General features: G+C 44.0%; 1 protein-coding gene across 3 annotated transcripts in view; it reads left to right on the plus strand.

Annotated features, from left to right (window-relative positions):
- Positions 1–11,599, plus strand: part of LOC106583767 (homeodomain-interacting protein kinase 1) — a 57,777-nt gene extending 46,178 nt beyond the window's left edge. For all 3 annotated transcript variants that reach the window (XM_014168326.2, XM_014168328.2, XM_014168329.2), the window contains 3 exons: positions 966–1,162; positions 7,057–7,175; positions 7,405–11,599. In XM_014168326.2, the coding sequence (XP_014023801.1) occupies positions 966–1,162; positions 7,057–7,175; positions 7,405–7,857 (769 nt within the window). In that variant the 3' untranslated portion in view covers positions 7,858–11,599. The remainder of the gene's footprint in view (positions 1–965; positions 1,163–7,056; positions 7,176–7,404) is intronic.
- The last annotated feature ends 12,088 nt before the right edge of the window (positions 11,600–23,687 follow it).

Raw genomic sequence — 23,687 nt, forward strand, 5'->3', positions numbered from 1 at the left:
ACTCCTTTATGCAATCGCGGTGTCCGATTTTAAAATCGCTTTTCGGTGAAAGCACATTTTGCAATATTCTGAGTAGATAGCCCGGCCATCACAGGCTAGCTATTTTGACACCCACCAAGTTTGGTACTCACCAAACTCAGATTTACTATAAGAAAAATTGGATTACCTTTGCTGTTCTTCGTCAGAATGCACTCCCAGGACTTCTACTTCAACAACAAATGTTGGTTTGGTTCCAAATAATCCATAGTTATATCCAAATAGCGGCGTTTTGTTCGTGCGTTCAAGACACTATCCGAAGGGTAAGGAATGGTGACGCGCCCGCGCGTATCGTGACAAAGAATTTCTAAATATTCCATTACCGTACTTCGAAGCATGTCAAACGCTGTTTAAAATCAAATTTTATGCGATTTTTCTCGTAAAATAGCGATAATATTCCCGCCCGGGAGTCGTTGTTTTCGTTCAAAGACTAAAAATGTAAAATGGACTCTTCACGTGCATGCGCGCACCCGTCTCATTGTTCTCAGATCGATCACTATCCAAATGCGCTACTGTTTTTCAGCCATGGACTGCAAAGTCATCATTCAACGTTCTGGCGCCTTCTGAGAGCCTATGGGAGCCTTCGAAAGTGTCACGTTACAGCAGAGATCCTCTGTTTTCAATAAAGAGGCTAAAGAAGGCCAAGAAATGGTCAGAGAGGGCACTTCCTGTTTGGAATCTTCTCAGGTTTTGGCCTGCAATATGAGTTCTGTTATACTCACAGACACCATTCAAACAGTTTTAGAAACTTTAGGGTGTTTTCTATCCAAATCAAACAATTATATGCATAATTCTAGTTTCTGGGCAGGAGTAATAAACAGATTAAATCGGGTACGTTTTTTATCCGGCCGTGAAAATACTGCCCCCTATCCATAACAGGTTAATGTATGTTTCTAATGTATGAATCTCTGTGTTTGTCTGTTTAACAGCTGTGGTCCGGCTCAGAGAACTAACGTAATCAGCTGTTTGACGGTCCACGACTCTGACTCCTCCACGGCCAGCCCCCTCACCCCCCGCCTCATCGCCGGCTCCAGCACTCTGACACACCTCCGAGGAGGGGGGACGTCTGTGGGCAGGTCACTGGCCGTGGTGGCACCATCTGTCAAGACCCAGCCGACTGAGACGGGTGAGGTGGCTCACACTCGTCTAACACACGCATGCATGCAAACATGTCTAATACACTCTCAAACACACACACACACACCCACAGGACATATTAGTGTTACACGGTATACCGAAAGTTATGTACTTTTTTTGATACTAGATCATGAAAAATGTTTCGGTACTAGAATGTGTTGCTTTCGGTAGATGTTTCTCAGGGATCAAGTGCAACCTGCCTGATCCACTAACTCACTGCTAGCCTGCACTGGGAGTCTGGGCTGCATCATGTTAGCTTCACTAACTCACTGCTAGCCTGCACTGGGAGTCTGGGCTGCACCATGTTAGCTTCACTAACTCACTGCTAGCCTGTACTGGGAGTCTGGGCTGCACCATGTTAGCTCCACTAACTCACTGCTAGCCTGCACTGGGAGTCTGGGCTGCACCATGTTAGCTCCACTAACTCACTGCTAGCCTGCACTGGGAGTCTGGGCTGCATCATGTTAGCTTCACTAACTCACTGCTAGCCGCACTGGGAGTCTGGGCTGCATCATGTTAGCTCCACTAACTCACTGCTAGCCTGCACTGGGAGTCTGGGCTGCATCATGTTAGCTCCACTAACTCACTGCTAGCCTGTACTGGGAGTCTGGGCTGCATCATGTTAGCTCCACTAACTCACTGCTAGCCTGGGGAGTCTGGGCTGCATCATGTTAGCTCCACTAACTCACTGCTAGCCTGGGAGTCTGGGCTGCATCATGTTAGCTCCACTAACTCACTGCTAGCCTGGGAGTCTGGGCTGCATCATGTTAGCTCCACTAACTCACTGCTAGCCTGTACTGGGAGTCTGGGCTGCATCATGTTAGCTCCACTAACTCACTGCTAGCCTGAGGGAGTCTGGGCTGCACCATGTTAGCTCCACTAACTCACTGCTAGCCTGTACTGGGAGTCTGGGCTGCACCATGTTAGCTCCACTAACTCACTGCTAGCCTGCTGGGAGTCTGGGCTGCATCATGTTAGCTTCACTAACTCACTGCTAGCCTGCTGGGAGTCTGGGCTGCATCATGTTAGCTCCACTAACTCACTGCTAGCCTGTACTGGGAGTCTGGGCTGCATTATGTTAGCTCCACTAACTCACTGCTAGCCTGTACTGGGAGTCTGGGCTGCATCATGTTAGCTTCACTAACTCACTGCTAGCCTGGGAGTCTGGGCTGCATCATGTTAGCTCCACTAACTCACTGCTAGCCTGTACTGGGAGTCTGGGCTGCATCATGTTAGCTCCACTAACTCACTGCTAGCCTGACTGGGAGTCTGGGCTGCACCATGTTAGCTCCACTAACTCACTGCTAGCCTGTACTGGGGAGTCTGGGCTGCATCATGTTAGCTTCACTAACTCACTGCTAGCCTGCACTGGGAGTCTGGGCTGCACCATGTTAGCTCCACTAACTCACTGCTAGCCTGCACTGGGAGTCTGGGCTGCACCATGTTAGCTCCACTAACTCACTGCTAGCCTGTACTGGGAGTCTGGGCTGCATCATGTTAGCTCCACTAACTCACTGCTAGCCTGCTGGGAGTCTGGGCTGCATCATGTTAGCTCCACTAACTCACTGCTAGCTGCTGGGAGTCTGGGCTGCATCATGTTAGCTTCACTAACTCACTGCTAGCCTGTACTGGGAGTCTGGGCTGCACCATGTTAGCTCCACTAACTCACTGCTAGCCTGTACTGGGAGTCTGGGCTGCATCATGTTAGCTTCACTAACTCACTGCTAGCCTGCACTGGGAGTCTGGGCTGCAACATGTTAGCTCCACTAACTCACTGCTAGCCTGTACTGGGAGTCTGGGCTGCACCATGTTAGCTCCACTAACTCACTGCTAGCCTGTACTGGGAGTCTGGGCTGCATCATGTTAGCTCCACTAACTCACTGCTAGCCTGCACTGGGAGTCTGGGCTGCACCATGTTAGCTTCACTAACTCACTGCTAGCCTGGGAGTCTGGGCTGCACCATGTTAGCTCCACTAACTCACTGCTAGCCTGTACTGGGAGTCTGGGCTGCATCATGTTAGCTCCACTAACTCACTGCTAGCCTGTACTGGGAGTCTGGGCTGCATCATGTTAGCTCCACTAACTCACTGCTAGCCTGGGAGTCTGGGCTGCATCATGTTAGCTCCACTAACTCACTGCTAGCCTGGGAGTCTGGGCTGCATCATGTTAGCTCCACTAACTCACTGCTAGCCTGGGAGTCTGGGCTGCACCATGTTAGCTCCACTAACTCACTGCTAGCCTGTACTGGGAGTCTGGGCTGCATCATGTTAGCTTCACTAACTCACTGCTAGCCTGCACTGGGAGTCTGGGCTGCACCATGTTAGCTCCACTAACTCACTGCTAGCCTGTACTGGGAGTCTGGGCTGCACCATGTTAGCTCCACTAACTCACTGCTAGCCTGTACTGGGAGTCTGGGCTGCATCATGTTAGCTTCACTAACTCACTGCTAGCCTGCACTGGGAGTCTGGGCTGCACCATGTTAGCTCCACTAACTCACTGCTAGCCTGCACTGGGAGTCTGGGCTGCACCATGTTAGCTTCACTAACTCACTGCTAGCCTGTACTGGGAGTCTGGGCTGCATCATGTTAGCTCCACTAACTCACTGCTAGCCTGCACTGGGAGTCTGGGCTGCATCATGTTAGCTTCACTAACTCACTGCTAGCCTGGGAGTCTGGGCTGCATCATGTTAGCTCCACTAACTCACTGCTAGCCTGTACTGGGAGTCTGGGCTGCATCATGTTAGCTCCACTAACTCACTGCTAGCCTGGGAGTCTGGGCTGCATCATGTTAGCTCCACTAACTCACTGCTAGCCTGGGAGTCTGGGCTGCACCATGTTAGCTCCACTAACTCACTGCTAGCCTGTACTGGGAGTCTGGGCTGCATCATGTTAGCTTCACTAACTCACTGCTAGCCTGCACTGGGAGTCTGGGCTGCACCATGTTAGCTCCACTAACTCACTGCTAGCCTGTACTGGGAGTCTGGGCTGCATCATGTTAGCTCCACTAACTCACTGCTAGCCTGCTGGGAGTCTGGGCTGCATCATGTTAGCTCCACTAACTCACTGCTAGCCTGGGAGTCTGGGCTGCATCATGTTAGCTCCACTAACTCACTGCTAGCCTGGGAGTCTGGGCTGCATCATGTTAGCTCCACTAACTCACTGCTAGCCTGGGAGTCTGGGCTGCACCATGTTAGCTCCACTAACTCACTGCTAGCCTGTACTGGGAGTCTGGGCTGCATCATGTTAGCTTCACTAACTCACTGCTAGCCTGGGAGTCTGGGCTGCACCATGTTAGCTTCACTAACTCACTGCTAGCCTGCACTGGGAGTCTGGGCTGCACCATGTTAGCTCCACTAACTCACTGCTAGCCTGTACTGGGAGTCTGGGCTGCACCATGTTAGCTCCACTAACTCACTGCTAGCCTGTACTGGGAGTCTGGGCTGCACCATGTTAGCTCCACTAACTCACTGCTAGCCTGTACTGGGAGTCTGGGCTGCACCATGTTAGCTCCACTAACTCACTGCTAGCCTGTACTGGGAGTCTGGGCTGCATCATGTTAGCTCCACTAACTCACTGCTAGCCTGCACTGGGAGTCTGGGCTGCACCATGTTAGCTCCACTAACTCACTGCTAGCCTGTACTGGGAGTCTGGGCTGCACCATGTTAGCTCCACTAACTCACTGCTAGCCTGTACTGGGAGTCTGGGCTGCATCATGTTAGCTCCACTAACTCACTGCTAGCCTGTACTGGGAGTCTGGGCTGCATCATGTTAGCTCCACTAACTCACTGCTAGCCTGTACTGGGAGTCTGGGCTGCATCATGTTAGCTCCACTAACTCACTGCTAGCCTGGGAGTCTGGGCTGCATCATGTTAGCTCCACTAACTCACTGCTAGCCTGGGAGTCTGGGCTGCATCATGTTAGCTCCACTAACTCACTGCTAGCCTGGGAGTCTGGGCTGCATCATGTTAGCTCCACTAACTCACTGCTAGCCTGTACTGGGAGTCTGGGCTGCATCATGTTAGCTCCACTAACTCACTGCTAGCCTGGGAGTCTGGGCTGCACCATGTTAGCTTCACTAACTCACTGCTAGCCTGCACTGGGAGTCTGGGCTGCACCATGTTAGCTCCACTAACTCACTGCTAGCCTGTACTGGGAGTCTGGGCTGCACCATGTTAGCTCCACTAACTCACTGCTAGCCTGTACTGGGAGTCTGGGCTGCATCATGTTAGCTCCACTAACTCACTGCTAGCCTGCACTGGGAGTCTGGGCTGCACCATGTTAGCTCCACTAACTCACTGCTAGCCTGCACTGGGAGTCTGGGCTGCACCATGTTAGCTCCACTAACTCACTGCTAGCCTGTACTGGGAGTCTGGGCTGCATCATGTTAGCTCCACTAACTCACTGCTAGCCTGTACTGGGAGTCTGGGCTGCATCATGTTAGCTCCACTAACTCACTGCTAGCCTGGGAGTCTGGGCTGCATCATGTTAGCTCCACTAACTCACTGCTAGCCTGGGGAGTCTGGGCTGCACCATGTTAGCTCCACTAACTCACTGCTAGCTGCTGGGAGTCTGGGCTGCACCATGTTAGCTCCACTAACTCACTGCTAGCCTGTACTGGGAGTCTGGGCTGCATCATGTTAGCTCCACTAACTCACTGCTAGCCTGCACTGGGAGTCTGGGCTGCACCATGTTAGCTCCACTAACTCACTGCTAGCCTGTACTGGGAGTCTGGGCTGCATCATGTTAGCTTCACTAACTCACTGCTAGCCTGCACTGGGAGTCTGGGCTGCACCATGTTAGCTCCACTAACTCACTGCTAGCCTGGGAGTCTGGGCTGCACCATGTTAGCTTCACTAACTCACTGCTAGCCTGCACTGGGAGTCTGGGCTGCACCATGTTAGCTCCACTAACTCACTGCTAGCCTGCACTGGGAGTCTGGGCTGCACCATGTTAGCTCCACTAACTCACTGCTAGCCTGTACTGGGAGTCTGGGCTGCACCATGTTAGCTCCACTAACTCACTGCTAGCCTGCACTGGGAGTCTGGGCTGCACCATGTTAGCTTCACTAACTCACTGCTAGCGCTGGGAGTCTGGGCTGCATCATGTTAGCTCCACTAACTCACTGCTAGCCTGTACTGGGAGTCTGGGCTGCACCATGTTAGCTTCACTAACTCACTGCTAGCCTGTACTGGGAGTCTGGGCTGCACCATGTTAGCTCCACTAACTCACTGCTAGCCTGCCTGGGAGTCTGGGCTGCACCATGTTAGCTTCACTAACTCACTGCTAGCCTGCACTGGGAGTCTGGGCTGCACCATGTTAGCTCCACTAACTCACTGCTAGCCTGTACTGGGAGTCTGGGCTGCATCATGTTAGCTCCACTAACTCACTGCTAGCCTGCACTGGGAGTCTGGGCTGCACCATGTTAGCTCCACTAACTCACTGCTAGCGCCTGGGAGTCTGGGCTGCATCATGTTAGCTCCACTAACTCACTGCTAGCCTGTACTGGGAGTCTGGGCTGCATCATGTTAGCTCCACTAACTCACTGCTAGCCTGTACTGGGAGTCTGGGCTGCATCATGTTAGCTCCACTAACTCACTGCTAGCCTGGGAGTCTGGGCTGCATCATGTTAGCTCCACTAACTCAAATGCCTTTTTTTGCCTTAGTATTGTTGGTATCGAGTATTGTGATACTAAACCTGGTTTCAGTATCAAAGTCAAAATTCTGGTATCTTGACAACACTAGGACATACCCACAGAGCTCTGTACAGTTTAGAATCACAAAAACAGTATACAGAAGCACAGAATTCTTTAAAACCAGTTTGAGTGTTTCATTGAAGGCTGTATTTCTAACCATGTCTCTCTGTCTCTTCCTGGTTGGTTTCCAGGGCAACTCCAGAGCTCATACATCAAGCCCAAGCGGGCCAATCGACAGCCCTGTAGTGGTGACAACAGCGACCGCCATAAGCTAGCCCCCAGCCAATCACATCCTCTCAACCTCAGCCAGGTGAGTCGGCCAGCCAATAGTATCCTCTCTTACTAGCAGGTGTGCCCCAGGCCACTGTGACATGTTACAGAACTTTCAGATAGAAATATATTGTGCAGAACAGTTGATTGTCTATTTTAATTTTTAAACAGTGATGTAAGATTTTTCCTTTGTTTATACAGTTTATTTTCATTGAGATATTTGGCAAAATACATGTTCTGATGCAGTCTGCCTGCCTCTCTTTCTCCAGGTACAGCCTGTAGTCTCATCCTCATCTCAGGACCGTTCCCACGGCAACCTGCGTCGCCAGGCAACATACCCCCCTAGCCCCGCTTCCCACTACACCTTTCAGGAAGCGCCCTCCCTAAGCTCCGCCCCCAGCCTCTACACCTTCCCCGCCTCCGCCGCGCTAGCCTCCGCCTCTCAGGCCATGGAACAGTTCCTGGGGCGTGGCCACCCCACCCCTTCCACCTACGCCCCTTCCACCGTCTCTTACGGAGCTTCGGGGTTGGCCCGGAGTGACGCAGGGACCAGGAAGGAGTCTTCGGTGGGGTCAGGAATGATCCATGGGGTGGGGCTTCCTGCAACCTATCAGCACCAGTTTACTGCTGGGCCTCCATACATTAGTGTGAGGCCCCGGGCTGAAGCCTACAGCGCATACCAGCTCAGCCCTCGACGGTTGGGACAGTATCCCTACTTATGATGAGACGTGGGGCACTTTCAGCAGCATGCAACGTTTTGGAACGTTCAGATAGAAAAATCCTATGTAGAACAAACATGTCTGTGAATTGCAGATCACATTAGAGCTGGGATGATAAACCAAAAAATTATCCGACACCGACTATACCGATCACTTAACGCAGGCATTTTGTTAATATCATTCATTACAATAAGTAGCCTGTACTAGAGAAATGTGAAGTTTTAAATGAAATAAGTTTGCTAATATGGGTGATTGTTAATGGAACAACTGATGGCTACAACCATCACACTAGTAGTAGTTTAAAGGCCCAGTGCTGCCGTTTTTATCTCAATATCAAGTCATTTCTGGGTAACAATTAAGTACCTTACTGTGATTGTTTTCAATTAAAATAAACAGAAAGCTAAATAGCAAAGAGCAATTTCTCAAGCAAGAGTTTTGCTAGGACTGTCTGGGAGTGGTCTGAGTGGGGAGGGGAAACTGAAAACTAGCTGTTATTGGCAGAGAGTTTTGGAACTCTTTCTTATTCGTCTATTAACTAATTCACCACCTGGTGATGTCACCAGACACGCCCAAAACTCCATCCCACCAAAACAGGCAGACATTTCAGGCGGTCTTTTCAAACAGTTTTTACACTTAAAGGGCATTATCATCTTTTTTTTTTTTACAATTTCACAGTATTATTCCAACCACACAGGGGGGGGTGGAAACCCTTTTTAAACTACACTGGGCCTTTAAAGGATATTAAAACCATATGGTGGTGCAGATTGTTATATACTCTCCTTTCTATTTATCGTTATCAAATAAATTCAGGTCATTTATCCCAATATGGATTTTTTGTTGTTGTCCTTATCGCCCAGCTCTAGATCTAGCTCTATTCATGACATTTTTTTATCTGCAACGTTTGGACAACGTTTTGCAACTGAACGTGGCTATGGTAGAGCAGTATACCTACTGATGATGTCATGATACTGGGGCTAGAGGGGAGGGGGGGGCGATAATGTGTAGGACTATGGCCCTCACACACACACTCTGAAGGGGCAATAAGAACCCCCCCACTTCACCTTGTGGATGAATCAGGGAGGGCTATGGAAGGTGGTGGGGGGGTAACTATGAATTTTTGCACTACTGCATTTTATTTACTGTTAAGCAGTGGTTCACCTCAAACTGGTTTAACAGCTTTCTGTTAAGCAGTGGTTCACCTCAAACTGGTTTAACAGCTTTCTGTTAAGCAGTGGTTCACCTCAAACTGGTTTATTAACAGCTTTCTGTTAAGCAGTGGTTCACCTCAAACTGGTTTAACAGCTTTCTGTTAAGTAGTGGTTCACCTCAAACTGGTTTATTAACAGCTTTCTGTTAAGCAGTGGTTCACCTCAAACTGGTTTAACAGCTTCCTGTTAAGCAGTGGTTCACCTCAAACTGGTTTAACAGCTTCCTGTTAAGCAGTGGTTCACCTCAAACTGGTTTAACAGCTTTCTGTTAAGCAGTGGTTCACCTCAAACTGGTTTAACAGCTTTCTGTTAAGCAGTGGTTCACCTCAAACTGGTTTAACAGCTTTCTGTTAAGCAGTGGTTCACCTCAAACTGGTTATTAACAGCTTTCTGTTAAGCAGTGGTTCACCTCAAACTGGTTTAACAGCTTCCTGTTAAGCAGTGGTTCACCTCAAACTGGTTTAACAGCTTTCTGTTAAGCAGTGGTTCACCTCAAACTGGTTTAACAGCTTTCTGACCTTTTGTAGTATTATTATTATTATTATTATTATTATGTGATATTGTACTGTTATTTTTCCCAGCAGAAAAAGTATAATTGTTTTGTTTTATCCCTGTTTTAATTGGATGTAGATTGAGGCGTTCTGGTTTTTTAATATCATATATATTATAAATTGTGTTTATTTAAAAGGCTTTGTGTTAAAGGACACTAGTCTCCTCTAGGGGTCCAGTCAGTGAGCTGAAAACACAGAATACTGGAGATACAAAACGTGTTTCTATACCATATGAAATGTAAGGATCAGGATGCATATGAAATGCACTTCCATATGAAATGTAGGAATATGACGTGAGCCTGTGTTCTACATGGCAGAAATGTACAGTATATAACAGCTATGCTGGTCTGTGAGCTATCTGTAGCGTTGCAGCCTCCTGAATAGGTCCTAGCTGTGTCTCCTTGCAATAGGAGAGCCCATTGTCTCACGTCAGATGGTGTCACTCCTACGCGACGCTCGTCCCTCAACCGAGTGCAGACGGCCGTCAGCGCTATCTGACGTCAGACAATGTAGGAGAGGCTAGAAAAGCGTAGCTAGAGAGACGGCACACCTAGCTAGGGAGATGCTACTGCTAGCTAATTAGCTAGCTAGCTAGATATGCTAGCTAATCTAAAGAAAACCTACAGGAGACCCTTGTAGCCTAACTCTAGCACAGCTAGCTAGAGAGATGCTAGCTTTTAGCTAACCCAAGGCCGGTCTAAAGGTGATTCAAGTATCTTTAGCATGGCAGGCTAGCTAGAGAGATGCTAGCTACTTGCTAATTTAAACAAAGCACTTAAGGTGATTCCGTTTTCGTCCTCATGCTAGCTAGCAGTAACCACATGCTGGCTAGCATGAGGGCGAAAACGTCTCAGCGGTGTGTCTTAATCTAAACAAAAGCCCTTTCCAACCATATAGCAGAGCGTATAAGGTTGGAATCTTCTAGCTTACCTAAAGGTGATTTGTGTGTCTTTAGCATGGCTGGCTAACTAGCTAGAGATGCTAGCTATATGCTAACCTAAATAACTTCTAACGGTAATCCTTGTGTCTTTAGCACCCTTATATAACCCAAACTAATCCAGTGACATCCATAATATGGTCCGATGATATTTGTATTATATTATTTTACATATAGCCTAACCCCTGTGTTTTTAGTTCTACATGTTCTAAGTTCTAAACTTCTCTATTGTGAGTTTAAATGATGTTTTGTCGTTAATGTGAGCTGTCACACAAGGCGGTCTTGTTGGTGGCTCATGCCCCACCGGATGGATGGTAAGACGTTTGAATGGAAGGAGAGGGAGACAGAAATGTATGGTTGTTTGGCACTGATGCGATGAATCATTTCATTTAAATCATGAGTATGTTGTACGTAGGCTGTTCTGTCACAGCCTGGTAATGATGTAGGGAGACAGTCACGCTCTAGTCTTCACACCGCCAGACCTGGTTTAAAATACTATTGCGACTTATTATTAATTCAATTGCAACAGGCACATTCAGTTGAGCACAGTTTAAAATATTTGAAATGATTTCAATTAGTAATTGAACCCAGGTTTTCACATGACAAACTGAGCGTTTTAATGTTTGTTTGGACTGTAATAATGAGGCTGAACGATGGAAAGTCACATCGCTCATCGATCAGCCAGGAAACTGCTTTACAACTTAAACTGACCTACTGAAAAACGATTTGGTTCATTTTGTCACCTGTGGTTTTAGATAGAAGTACATTATAACTCTCGGACGGAACTCTCCCGGTGTTCTATTGTGACGGAAGGTTCCTACTGCTGTTAAAGGGATCATTTTACCGGTTCTGCAGAGAACGTCAGAATATTTTCACCTGGGTGGAGTTGTTTATTGTTTTCAAAACACTCACTGGTCTTTTTCTTGATACTGTACTGTCTTGTCTTGTCATTATGTAGCACAATGCATTTAGTAATCAGGTTATTGGTGAGGATAATGTCAACATCAAATCAACCCAATCACTGTTTTCAAATAAATTACCCAGAAGTCCATGTGTCTTGTCTCTTGACTCTAAGCAACGCTAATCATAGTTAACAGGCTTTGGTGTCAGACTAACATTCATTCAATAGTTAGCTAAACTTCTCATATTGATAGTGAACTCAAACATTTAGTTTAAACTGAAAGGAAATAGACCTATGTTTTACATACAGTATATAGTAATTTACTAGATTATTTATATTTGAATTAATTTTACACACAGGTCTTAATCCTGTCACAGTGTTTCCACTACAACTCAACGTGAACATGAAGCTCCAACCTGCCACAGCAGATCTCCTGTTACCAGCAAGACCTTGCCGTCAACCATATTCAATAGAAACCAAAATGGATGTAAATGGGGAGGGACTACCTCAACTTGTCCAATAAGAAACTCCAATAAAACGTTTTTGTTTTTTTCTACCGCTGTGCACTAGTGAGCACTACTCCTTCCTGTGTTGTATAATCAGTGCCACAGTCTCAGGATTTTATTCAATGAACAAGGCACTTCAGTCTTTCCACTAAGAATGAGAATTTGAACCAATGATGTATATAAACCCTGGATTGATGATGCTATGTATCGGCCATTAAGGGACTTTGAAGCCAGGAGCAGTCCTCCATAAGAATGAATGGAATTCTACAGTATTTCAATTAAATGTTTCAAGGATGAATTTAAGTATTTTGGTTGTTCTAGTGGGGACAGTTATACATTAAGGGGAAAACATAATACATTTTAAAAGTATGCATTAAGGTGTCTGTAAGTTAATACACGTGGCAAAAACGAATATAGATAATATATGCATGTCGGAATCTAATAGACAGACGCACACAAATTCCAAAAAAAATCAATAACATCACACCTGCTCAAACCCATGTTCCTACCGCACCCATATCTATTCCGTTTGTCTCAGTCCAACGTTCCCTCTCATCTTTTATACCTGGGGCGTTTCCAGCTCGTTTAACACTCTATGCCACATGGCCTCAAATTGTGTTATTTTATTTCTCGATGTGGGCCCACATTTTTTTTGCAAAATTTCAATAATAATGCATTTGATTCATCCACTGTCTTAATGATTTCCAGTTTTTATGTAAACTTTTTTTCAAAATGATTGACTAGAAAAGTATGGTCCAACCCATTGGGAATCTCACCTCACCCTCATTTGCCATGCCTTGAAATATGCAGATAGAAATTTAAAGATTACTTTTAGTCCGTCTAACAGCCAACTTTCTAACTTTTGGACTTCATAGCATTCCCAGAAGGCATGAATTATTGAGTCATTGTTAGTTTTACACTTAAAACATGACTGGATTAATTAACATTTCCGTTAGTGGATTAAGTTTACAATTTCGTTAGTTACGTCCCAACACCTCCATCTTGTGCCAATATCAGTTATTTTTACGTTTTGGTACCAATAGTTCATATTTTTATCTAAGAGATTGTAAATTGGATAGGCACTCTTCAGTGTTTTGTATACCTTACCTATTATATTAGTATCCTTTTCTGACTCAAAAAGGATTCCCTCAACATTGCTCTGATGTCCAAAATATTTCAAATCAAAATTTTGGGATATGAAACTTTTAAGTTGCATGTATTTGAAAATATCTACATTCGTCAGTCCAAAATTGCTTTTTTACTCTGTCATTTAAGTCGATTTATTTTTCCCTTACCAAGTAATTTACAGTTTCTATGCCTTTTCCATGTGGACCAATTTATATGTGAATTCTAAAAAGCTATCCAAGGATTGTTCCATAGGGGTGTGTTTTTTAGGGAGGGATATTGGTTCTTGTAGAATCCATTTCATTTTCTTCCATATTGTTATCGTGTTCTAAACTATTAAGTTGTTAATGGTCTTCGCTTTATCCTTTGGAAATAGACACGTGAAAAGATTGTCGGGTTTGTGTATCTTCAATATGTACCCATTGTTTCCTCTTAGGGAGATGTAAAACTTTCCTTTATTCTATCAGTTTTATTTGCCCATATAAAGTATATTTTTTTAAAGAATGTCTTCGGTGGGGTATTTGGTATTATTATACACTACCGGTCGAAAGTTTTAGAACAACTCATTCAAGGGTTTTTCTTAATTTTTATTATTTTCTACATTGTAGAATAATAGTGAAGACAACAAAACTATGAAATAACACATATGGAATCCCCCAAAAAGTGTTAAATCAAAATATATTCTATATTTGAGATTCTTCAAATCTTTGCCTTGATGACAGCTTTGCACACTCTTGGCACTCTCTCACCAATAAATGAATAAAAGCTTACCTTGACTTGGAAAAGTTCCAGTGTTAGATAGCAGGCTAGCAAACATGTAATCCCTTGTTGTTTGAGCCGGGTGTTTGAGTAAGCTTACCTAGCTAGCTCCGTTTGCTAGCTAAGTGAAAGTAAAAATAAAAAATTAAAAAATATATAGCTAGCTCTCTCACTTCTTAATTTCTGAAGAAATGAATTTGTTTAAAACTGCGCAACTACTGTCTTTCTCACCACAGCTACTCACCACATTGTATACACTACAGTGCTAGCTAGCTGTAGCTTATGCTTTCAGAACTAGATTCATTCTCTGATCCTTTGATTGGGTGGACAACATGTCAGTTCATGCTGCAAGAGTTCTGATAGGTTGGAGGACGTCCTCCGGAAGTTGTCATAATTACAGTGTAAGTCTATGGAGGGGGTGAGAACCAAGAGCCTCCTAGGTTTTGTATTGAAGTGTTGAGGGAATTATTTTATCCACATGATAATAATTAACAATCAATAAGCCTTGACTAATTCCCAAGGTTTGTAAGACAATGGGTTAATAATTAGGCAAAGACTCAGCATCTGCAAAAGGTTTGTACGGTTTATTCAGAGAACGTTCTGCCGAACATTACACAAAGAAGTTCATTTTATTCTCCCTCCCCGCTTACGCACATACCTCCACACAAACAATAGATATCCTACACACACCCATACACCCAAACAGTAGGTGAATAGTATCTCTCCCCGGACTTCCCACCACTGTTAATCACTATCCAGCGCTGCCTGTTCCTTTCCCCCCGAGATTAGGAGAACCTTGAAGGCTACTCCCTGTTTCTTCACACACACGTCTACAGTTCCCTTAGGCCCAATAATCACACACACACACATACACATTTCTCTCCCTTCAGGGTCTCTACTAGACCTTATGGGACTTCCGTTCAGTACTTTAATTATTCATTACCCATGCTACATAACTACTAATTAGTTACGTGACAGGGTCGGATTCTTTATTCATTTACCTTTATTATATAATTCTCTTATCATGAAGTCAATGTACCCAGAGGAGGATGGAAGCTAGCTGTCCCCCGGCTACACCATGGTGCTATCCTACAGAGGTCTGTTGAGGCTATTGTAGACCATTGCAAAACCATGTGTTTTAATCAATTATTTGGTGACGTGAATATAGTCACTAGCAATATAAACGCAACATGTGAAGTGTTGGTCCCTTTGTTCGTGAGCTGAAATAAAAGATCCCAGAAATTTTCCATACGCACAAAAATCTTATTGCTCTCAAATTTTGTGTACAAATTTGTTTACATCCCTGTTCGTGAGTATTTATCTTTTGCCAAGATAATCCATCCACCTGACAGGTGTGGCATATCAAGAAATTGATTAAACAGCATGATCATTATACAGGTGCACATTGTGTTGGGGACAATAAAAGGCCACTCTAAAATGTGCAGTTTTGTCACACAACACAATGCCACAGATGTCTCAAGCTTTGAGGGAGTGTGCATTTGGCATTCTGACTGCAGGAACGTCCAACAGAGCTGTTACCAGAGAATTGAATGTTCATTTCTCTACCATAAGCCGCCTCCAACGTTGTTTTAGATCATTTGGCAGTACGTCCAACCGGCCTCACAACCGCAGACCACATGCATGGCGTTGTTTGGGCGAGAGGTTTGCTGATGTCAACGTTGTGAACAGAGTGCCCCGTGGTGGCGTTGGGGTTATGGTATGGGAAGGCATAAGCTATGGACAACGAACACAATTGCATTTTATCGATGGCAATCTGAAGGCACAGAAATACCGTGAAACGAGATCCTGAGACCCATTTATTTTAAGGTATCTGTGACCATCAGATGCAGATCTGTAATCCCAGTCACGTGAAAACCATAAATTAGGGCCTAATAAATTTCTTTCAATCGACTGATTTCCTTTTATGAATTGTAACTCAGTAAAATCTTTGAAATTGTTGCATGTTGCGTTTATATTTTTGCTCAGTATATTTTCACTGGGAACATTTTTACATGACACCCGGGACTCCATGGAAAACAGCTGTTATTGAATGAGTGGGCTATCCTGGTTAAATAAATACAAATGATACATTAGTGTATGGATGGATTAATTCATTCACCATCATGGGAGTTTCTGGCAGATGTTTTTTTTATGCCAGATTGATTAAGTCATTAGTATTTCTATTAAAATCAGGTCAAAGTCATGCAACTTCAGCGGACATCTTGTAAAACAACCAACCTAACAAGTAAAATAACATTCTCCCTGTTGAAACTTGTAATAAACACGATTGAATTAAATGGGCAATTTCGCCACTTTCTACATATGTGAAAACAGCAAGTTTCTATGATCTGTGGTTAAAAAGAGAAGGAGGTCCTAAAAAAATGCTTCTGTGACATCACAGGGTAGAATTAAAAGTAAAAAACAGTGATTTTCAACAACCTGCTACAAGTTTCTAGCCCAAAGGAGGGTATTTTCTCGCTCCCCATGTCACTGCGAATGTCAGTGTTTGAAAATCACTGTATAAATGTTAAAAAGTTAACATATTTTTCTACAAAATGTAGAAATCCAGTTTTCTAATATGTTGGCAATGGTATTGAGCTGGAGATAACAAACATGAGGTTGAAAAGTGGTGTAGTTGCCCTTTAACCTAGACAGTAAATCAAGGATAGTTGAAATCAGTGTTAAAAATAAATGAGGGTTAAATTGACTTTTATTGGGAGTTATCTTAACCGTCAAGGAAGTGATATGCTGTAACGGTTGTCGTCGGGAATAGAGGACCAAAACGCAGCAGGAATGTGGATGCTGATCTTGTAATTTATTTTAAATAAAGAGAACACCAAAATAACAAAACGAAGAACTCACGAACAACAAAACAGTCTTGTAATGCTCACACAGGCAAAACAAGAAACAATCTCCCACAAACACCAAACCAAACACATACCCATATATAGCACTCTCAATCAGAGGCAACTAGAAAACACCTGCCTCCAATTGAGAGTCCAACCCCAATAAACTAGACATAGAAATACAAAAGACTAGAGACCACATAGAAATACAAACCTAGAACATAACCCCAAAAACCCGGAAATAATAAATCAAACACCCTACTACATAAAACACCACCCCGAACCACATAAACAAAATACCCTCTGCCACGTCCTGACCAAACTACAATAACAAATAACCCTTATACTGGTCAGGACGTGACATACGCTCCCTGGAGTTAGTGTTGATTATGACGGAGTACTTTTAACTCCATTAAGAGTAACCAGAAACAGGGAGTTAAATCTACGGAATAATCCACAGATATCGGAGGGGCCTCTGTCATATTTCCCAGCATGGTCTGTTGCAGGTTGATTAAAAAAAATAAATGGTTTGTTGCAATATCTGTGTTTTCACATGTACATTGATTGTTTTCAGAAACGTTAGTGGCGAGAGATTAACCGAAATGTCTGTTATTTTTCGTTTTTTTAAACAACTAATTGACTGACGTCGGTTCAATTATTAGAATTTCATTTTGTTCTGTTTATTTTCTTCTGTGAGCTCAATGCGCACATTGATTTATCTCTAGAGAAACTGTGGAGATTCAGACAGAACTGTGCAATGTAGTAGGGAGTTGTAGTTTCCAAAGGGGCTCCCGAGTGGTGCAGTGGTCTAAGGCACTGCATCTCAGTGCAAAAGGCGTCACTACAGTCTCTGGTTCGATTCCAGGCTGTATCACATCCGGCCGTGATTGGGAGTCCCATAGGGCAGTGCACAATTGGCCCAGTGTCGTCCGGGTTTGACCGGGGTAAGCCGTCATTGTAAATATGATAAGAGAATTATCTAATAAAAGGTAAATGAATCAATAATCCATTATGAATTAGTAGTTATGTAGCATGGATAATGAATAATCAATGTACTGAACGTTAGTCCCATAAAGTCTAGTAGAGGCTGGAGAGAAATGTGTGTGTGTGTGTGTGTGTATTTAGTGGCCCCAAGGGAGCAGTAGACATGTGTGTGTGAGATACCGGAAGTAGCCTTCAAGGTTCTCCTAATCTCTGGGGAAAGGAATAGGCAGTGCTGGATAGTGATTAGGTCAAGGGAGCGATACTGTTCACCTACTGTTTTGTGTGCATAGGTTATCTACTGTTGGTGTGGAGGTGTGTGCGTAAGCGGAGAGAGAGGATAAAATGAAGTTCTTTGTGCGTGTTGGGCAGAATGTTCTCTGAATAAAGCCGTATGAACCTTTTGCAGAAAGCTGAGTCCTTGCCTAATTATTCTTAACCCAGTGTCTTACAAACCCTGGGGATTAGTCAAGGTTTATTGATTGTTAATTATTATCATTAGGATATACAATTCCTTCGACAGCTTGGTCCTTCGAGCTCGGATCTCAATATCTGCTCCTGTCGGTCCTGGGAGACAGCGAAATGATGTGAGAGTGAAAGGCGGGAGCAATTGGAGGATTTTAATGTACTCTGGGTGTTAGACGCTGGAAATATCCGGACGGAGTTTATTGCTGGTGACCTGTCTTTATAAGTTTGGGTAGAGAAAAATGTTTTAAAGGCAACCAAGTATTCTATGCAAATGGAAGACAGGAATTAGTTGTAAATTCAAAAATGATGAGGCAGGGTCCGAAATGACCCTGTGCAACTGTGGCCACTGCAGAAAACAAAACTAGCTTATGGTGAGACCTGAAAACGTTAAAAAAAGGTCGAAAGACATAGGGAGAGATTCGTAAATTGGAGGGCGAAATATAGTAATAGAATTATGAGGGAGAAGATCAGAGTCATGATTGTATTAATATAGATCGCCTATCTAAATAACGACGATAGAAAGGGATGGTCAGATCTTAAGGAGGCGCACATATAGGTCTGATTAGCCATTAAAGAAGAGAAACCTAATATAGCGGAGTGAGATACGAGATATTAAAGTCAAAAGTTACAAGGAGCAACAGATAAATAGGCCGTTAACTAGGGCTTTACGACCCCTGGAAAATAGCTTATAGTTGCATACGTATGCGACCTAATGTCTGATCAAAAGACAACTCTATAGAAAAAGTTTTGAGAGAGATAGAGAAGAGGAGACATAAAATACAGCACACACACATGGATTGTAAAGTGAAAAGCACCCTAGAACAAGCATCTCTGTTTTGTCCGAGTTTAAAAGTAGAAAGTTTGCAGCCATCCACTTCTTTGTCTGAAACACAGGCTTCTAGCGAGGGCAATTTTGGGGCTTCACCATGTTTCATTGAAATGTACAGCTGTGTGTCGTCCGCATAGCAGTGAAATTTAACATTATGTTTTCGAATGACATCCCCAAGAGGTAAAATATATAGTGAAAACAATAGTGGTCCTAAAACGGAACCTTGAGGAACACCGAAATTTACAATTGATTTGTCAGAGGACAAACCATTCACAGAGACAAACTGATATCTTTCCGACAGATAAGATCTAAACCAGGCCAGAACTTGTCCATGTAGACCAATTTGGGTTTCCAATCTCTCCAAAAGAATGTGGTGATCGATGGTATCAAAAGCGGCACTAAGATCTAGGAGCACGAGGACAGATGCAGAGCCTCGGTCTGACGTCATTAAAAGGTCATTTACCACCTTCACAAGTGCAGTCTCAGTGCTATGATGGGGTCTAAAACCAGACTGAAGCGTTTCGTATACATTGTTTGTCTTCAGGAAGGCAGTGAGTTGCTGTGCAACAGCTTTTTCAAATTTTTTTGAGAGGAATGGAAGATTCGATATAGGCCCATAGTTTTTTATAATTTCTGGATCAAGATTCGGCTTTTTCAAGAGAGGCTTTATTACTGCCACTTTTAGTGAGCTTGGTACACATCCGGTGGATAGAGAGCCGTTTATTATGTTCAACATAGGAGGGCCAAGCACAGGAAGCAGCTCTTTCAGTAGTTTAGTTGGAATAGGGTCCAGTATGCAGCTTGAGGGTTTGGAGGCCATGATTATTTTCATCATTGTGTCAAGAGATATAGTACTAAAACACTTTAGTATCTCCCTTGATCCTAGGTCCTGGCAGAGTTGTGTAGATCAATCTTTGTGTTCATTCTCTCTGTGTTCAAGCTCTCTCTGTCCCTAGCTCTACATCTCTGTGTTGATCTCTTTTGTTTTGAAACTACATGTCACTTTGTCCATCCCACCTGTGAGTATTGTTTTTGTTAAAGTGTTGACTGTTTGTTTGTTTGGTGAGAAAAGGGGGTACCAAGACAAGTCGCCCATGGGCATACATTACCCGTAGGAATACTTTGTCAAGTACCCTAGTTAGAACTGGGCGGACCACCCTCTGTATTTTTGGTTAGTTAGCTAGCTGTTGTGGAAATAGGCTAGTCTAGCTTAGGGGTGTTTTCGATTATTGTTTCTTTGCTTGGGTCCAGCTCAGCCCCTTTTCTCACACCCCATTACCGTGTGCTTAAAATAAACCTTTTGAGTTTGACGGTAGATTTCAGTTGTCTGTGGTTTTTGGTTCTCTCTGTTCTTTATCACTATAATAATTTGCATGATTTATGTTACGGGTCTCGTATCCATCCCCCCTAGACTGCTGGGCCAAAGGGATTCGTAACATAAGTGGGGGCTCATCCGGGATCTGTCATTACTGACACCCATGCCACTCGTGCAAGTTATTGTGTGGTTAGTTCGGTGTTGAGCGTCATAGCATTAGTGTTTGCTATTTGTTGGCTCTTGTGTTTGGTAGTAGTTCAAGATGGCTACTTTTGAGTTGAATTCCTTTTTGGATAACCCTTCGTGGGAGCTTTTTGACAAGTGTCGAAGAGTTGATTTAATGACCTTGGCTGACCATTATTCGTTGTCTATTTCGCACAGTTTAGTTAAAGCGGAGGTTAAACAACTGGTGTTAAATGTTTTGTTGGAAGAACAAGTGCTAGTATTACCGCTGCCTGAACCTACTACCCCTGTAGGGGATGTTGCTCCTCCTGTAAGCCCGTCGGTGTCTGAGACCGAGGGCGAGGCTAAAGCTCCAGCCACATTGCCCCGTTTTGATCCGCTCTCCCCAATGTCAACTGGTGATGCCAGAAGGGATGTCCGTTCTATACAGTTTCAACTGGAAGCGGAAGAGAGGGCCCAAATTAGGCGGGAAAATCTCCAGTTAGAAATGTGTAAACTTGAGGCAGAAAAAGAAAGAGAACAGCGGCAGATGGATTTCAAAATGCGCCAGATGGAACTGGAGGCAGAGACAGCGAGGCTAGCCTTCGTTCCTACTGTACCTGTTAGTGAGTCGTCCTCACCAGCTGTAGCTTCCAACACGTTTGACATTAGTAGGCAGATTGCCTTAGTACCTTTGTTCAGAGAGTCAGAGGTTGACTCCTATTTTTGTGTGTTTGAACGTATAGCTGTAGCCTTGAAATGGCCTGAAGAAGTATGGTGCTTATTACTTCAGTGTAAACTAACTGGTAAAGCCCAAGAGGTTTTGTCAGCGCTACCTCTGGAAGATAGTTTGAACTATGAAGTGGTCAAAGCTACCGTTCTTCGTGCTTATGAGCTTGTGCCTGAGGCATACCGACAGAGATTTAGGTCTCATAGAAAGTCTTCTAATAAGACTTATGTGGAATTTGCTAGAGACAAGGGAAATCTGTTTGATAAATGGCATGCTGCTAGTAAGGTAACTGATTTCAACTCTCTCCGGGAGTTAATCTTGTTGGAAGAGTTTAAAAATTGTTTACCTGAACGCATTGTAGTATACCTAAATGAACAGAAAGTATCCTCCCTATCAGAAGTGTCTGTGTTGGCAGACGAGTTTGTGTTGACGCACAAGAGTGTGTTTTCAGCTCAATCTGAGAGTAGAACTACTGAGTTGCCTACTTTTAGTCCTAGTCGGCCAGCAGTAAATCAAGCACGCCAGAAAAATGAGCGTCCCTGTTTCTATTGTCATAAAGTGGGACATGTGATTAATGATTGCTTCCTACTGAAACGCAAACAAGGGATGCCTATTCGTGCCAAGCCGCCAACATGTGTTGGGCTAATTCGTACTGTTGTGAGGTCTGAAACAAAACCAGTGCCTCAGGGTAAATGTAGTTTGAAAGTCTCAGTACCCGACCGCAGTTACGAACCGTTCATTTTCGAGGGGTTTGTGTCCATAGCGAATGACGAAGCATCTCAGCGCCCGGTTAAAATCCTTAGAGATACTGGTGCGGCGCAGTCGTTTATATTGTCTGATGTGTTGCCCTTATCCGACAATACATACTGTGGTTCCAGTGTGTTAGTTCAGGGTATTGAAATGGGTTTTGTCCCAGTGCCGTTGCACTTTGTGAATGTACACTCTGAGTTAATCAGTGGAATATTCAGAGTGGGGGTACATCCTATGTTGCCAGTAAAAGGTGTGACCTTTATAATGGGTAACGATATTGCTGGAGGAAAGGTAGTACCCGTATTGGAAGTGTTGGATAAAAGTGACCACTCTCTCTCCAATGAGTTGGCACAGAGTTATCCCCATGTGTTCCCCGCTTGTGCTGTCACTCGTGCTCAGGCAAGACAAGTGGGTGGCGTGATAGATTTGTCGAGCACTGTTCTGTTCAAAGAAGATGATCAAGAGGATGGGTTGTGTGCTACCTCTGAGAAGCTGATCACCTCTGACAAACAGACAAGGGAAGAATCGAAGTATGTTGAACTTATTGCTGAGGCAATAGTTACCAGTCACTCGTGAGCAGCTGATTGCTAACCAGAAGGTTGACAACAAGCTTGCTAAATGTTTTTATAGTGTTGTCTCATTGGAAGAGGTAAAGAAGAAGAACGTAGCTTACTTTCTTGATGGTAATCTCCTCATGCGTAAATGGACATCCCATGGTGACGCGGAGGGAGATTGGAATGCTGTTTACCAAATAGTGATTCCTACAGCCTTTCGACACAATGTGTTATCCCTTGCTCATGATCACCAGTGGTCTGGTCATTTAGGAATCACAAAGACTTATGATCGGTTCCTTCGACATTTCTTTTGGCCAGGTTTAAAACAAGATGTGGCTCAGTTCTGTCGGACATGTCACACATGTCAGGTTACAGGAAAACCAAATCAGGTTATTCCTCCCGCTCCTCTTTGTCCTATACCTGTCATAGGTGAACCATTTGAACATGTGGTGGTTGATTGTGTTGGACCGTTACCGAAGACAAAATCGGGTAACCAGTTTCTGTTAACGATAATGTGTATGGCAACAAGATACCCCGAAGCCATTCCTCTGAGAAGGATTACAGCTCCGGTGGTGAGTAAAGCCTTAACCTCTCTGGGCTAGGCGGGACGAAATCGTCCCACCTACGCAACAGCCAGTGTAATCCCGTGGCGCGATTTTCAAATACCTTAGAAATGCTATTACTTCAATTTCTCAAACATATGACTATTTTACACCATTTTAAAGACAATACTCTCGTTAATCTAACCACACTGTCCGATTTCAAAAAGGCTTTACAACGAAAGCAAAATATTAGATTATGTCAGCAGAGTACCCAGCCAGAAATAATCAGACACCCATTTTTCAAGCTAGCATATAATGTCACAAAAACCCAGAAGACAGCTAAATGCAGCACTAACCTTTGATGATCTTCATCAGATGACACACCTAGGACATTCTGTTATACAATACATGCATGTTTTGTTCATCAAGTTCATATTTATATCAAAAAACTGCTTTTTACATTAGCATGTGATGTTCAGAACTAGCATACCCCCCGCAAACCTCCGGTGAATTTACTAAATTACTCACGATAAACGTTCACAAAAAACATAACAATTATTTTAAGAATTATAGATACAGAACTCCTTTGTGCAATCGAGGTGTCCGATTTTAAAATAGCTTTTCGGTGAAAGCACATTTTGCAATATTCTCAGTAGATAGCCCAGCCAT

Source organism: Salmo salar, chromosome ssa22 (genome assembly GCF_905237065.1).
Source record: "Salmo salar chromosome ssa22, Ssal_v3.1, whole genome shotgun sequence".
Classification (NCBI taxonomy): domain Eukaryota; kingdom Metazoa; phylum Chordata; class Actinopteri; order Salmoniformes; family Salmonidae; genus Salmo; species Salmo salar.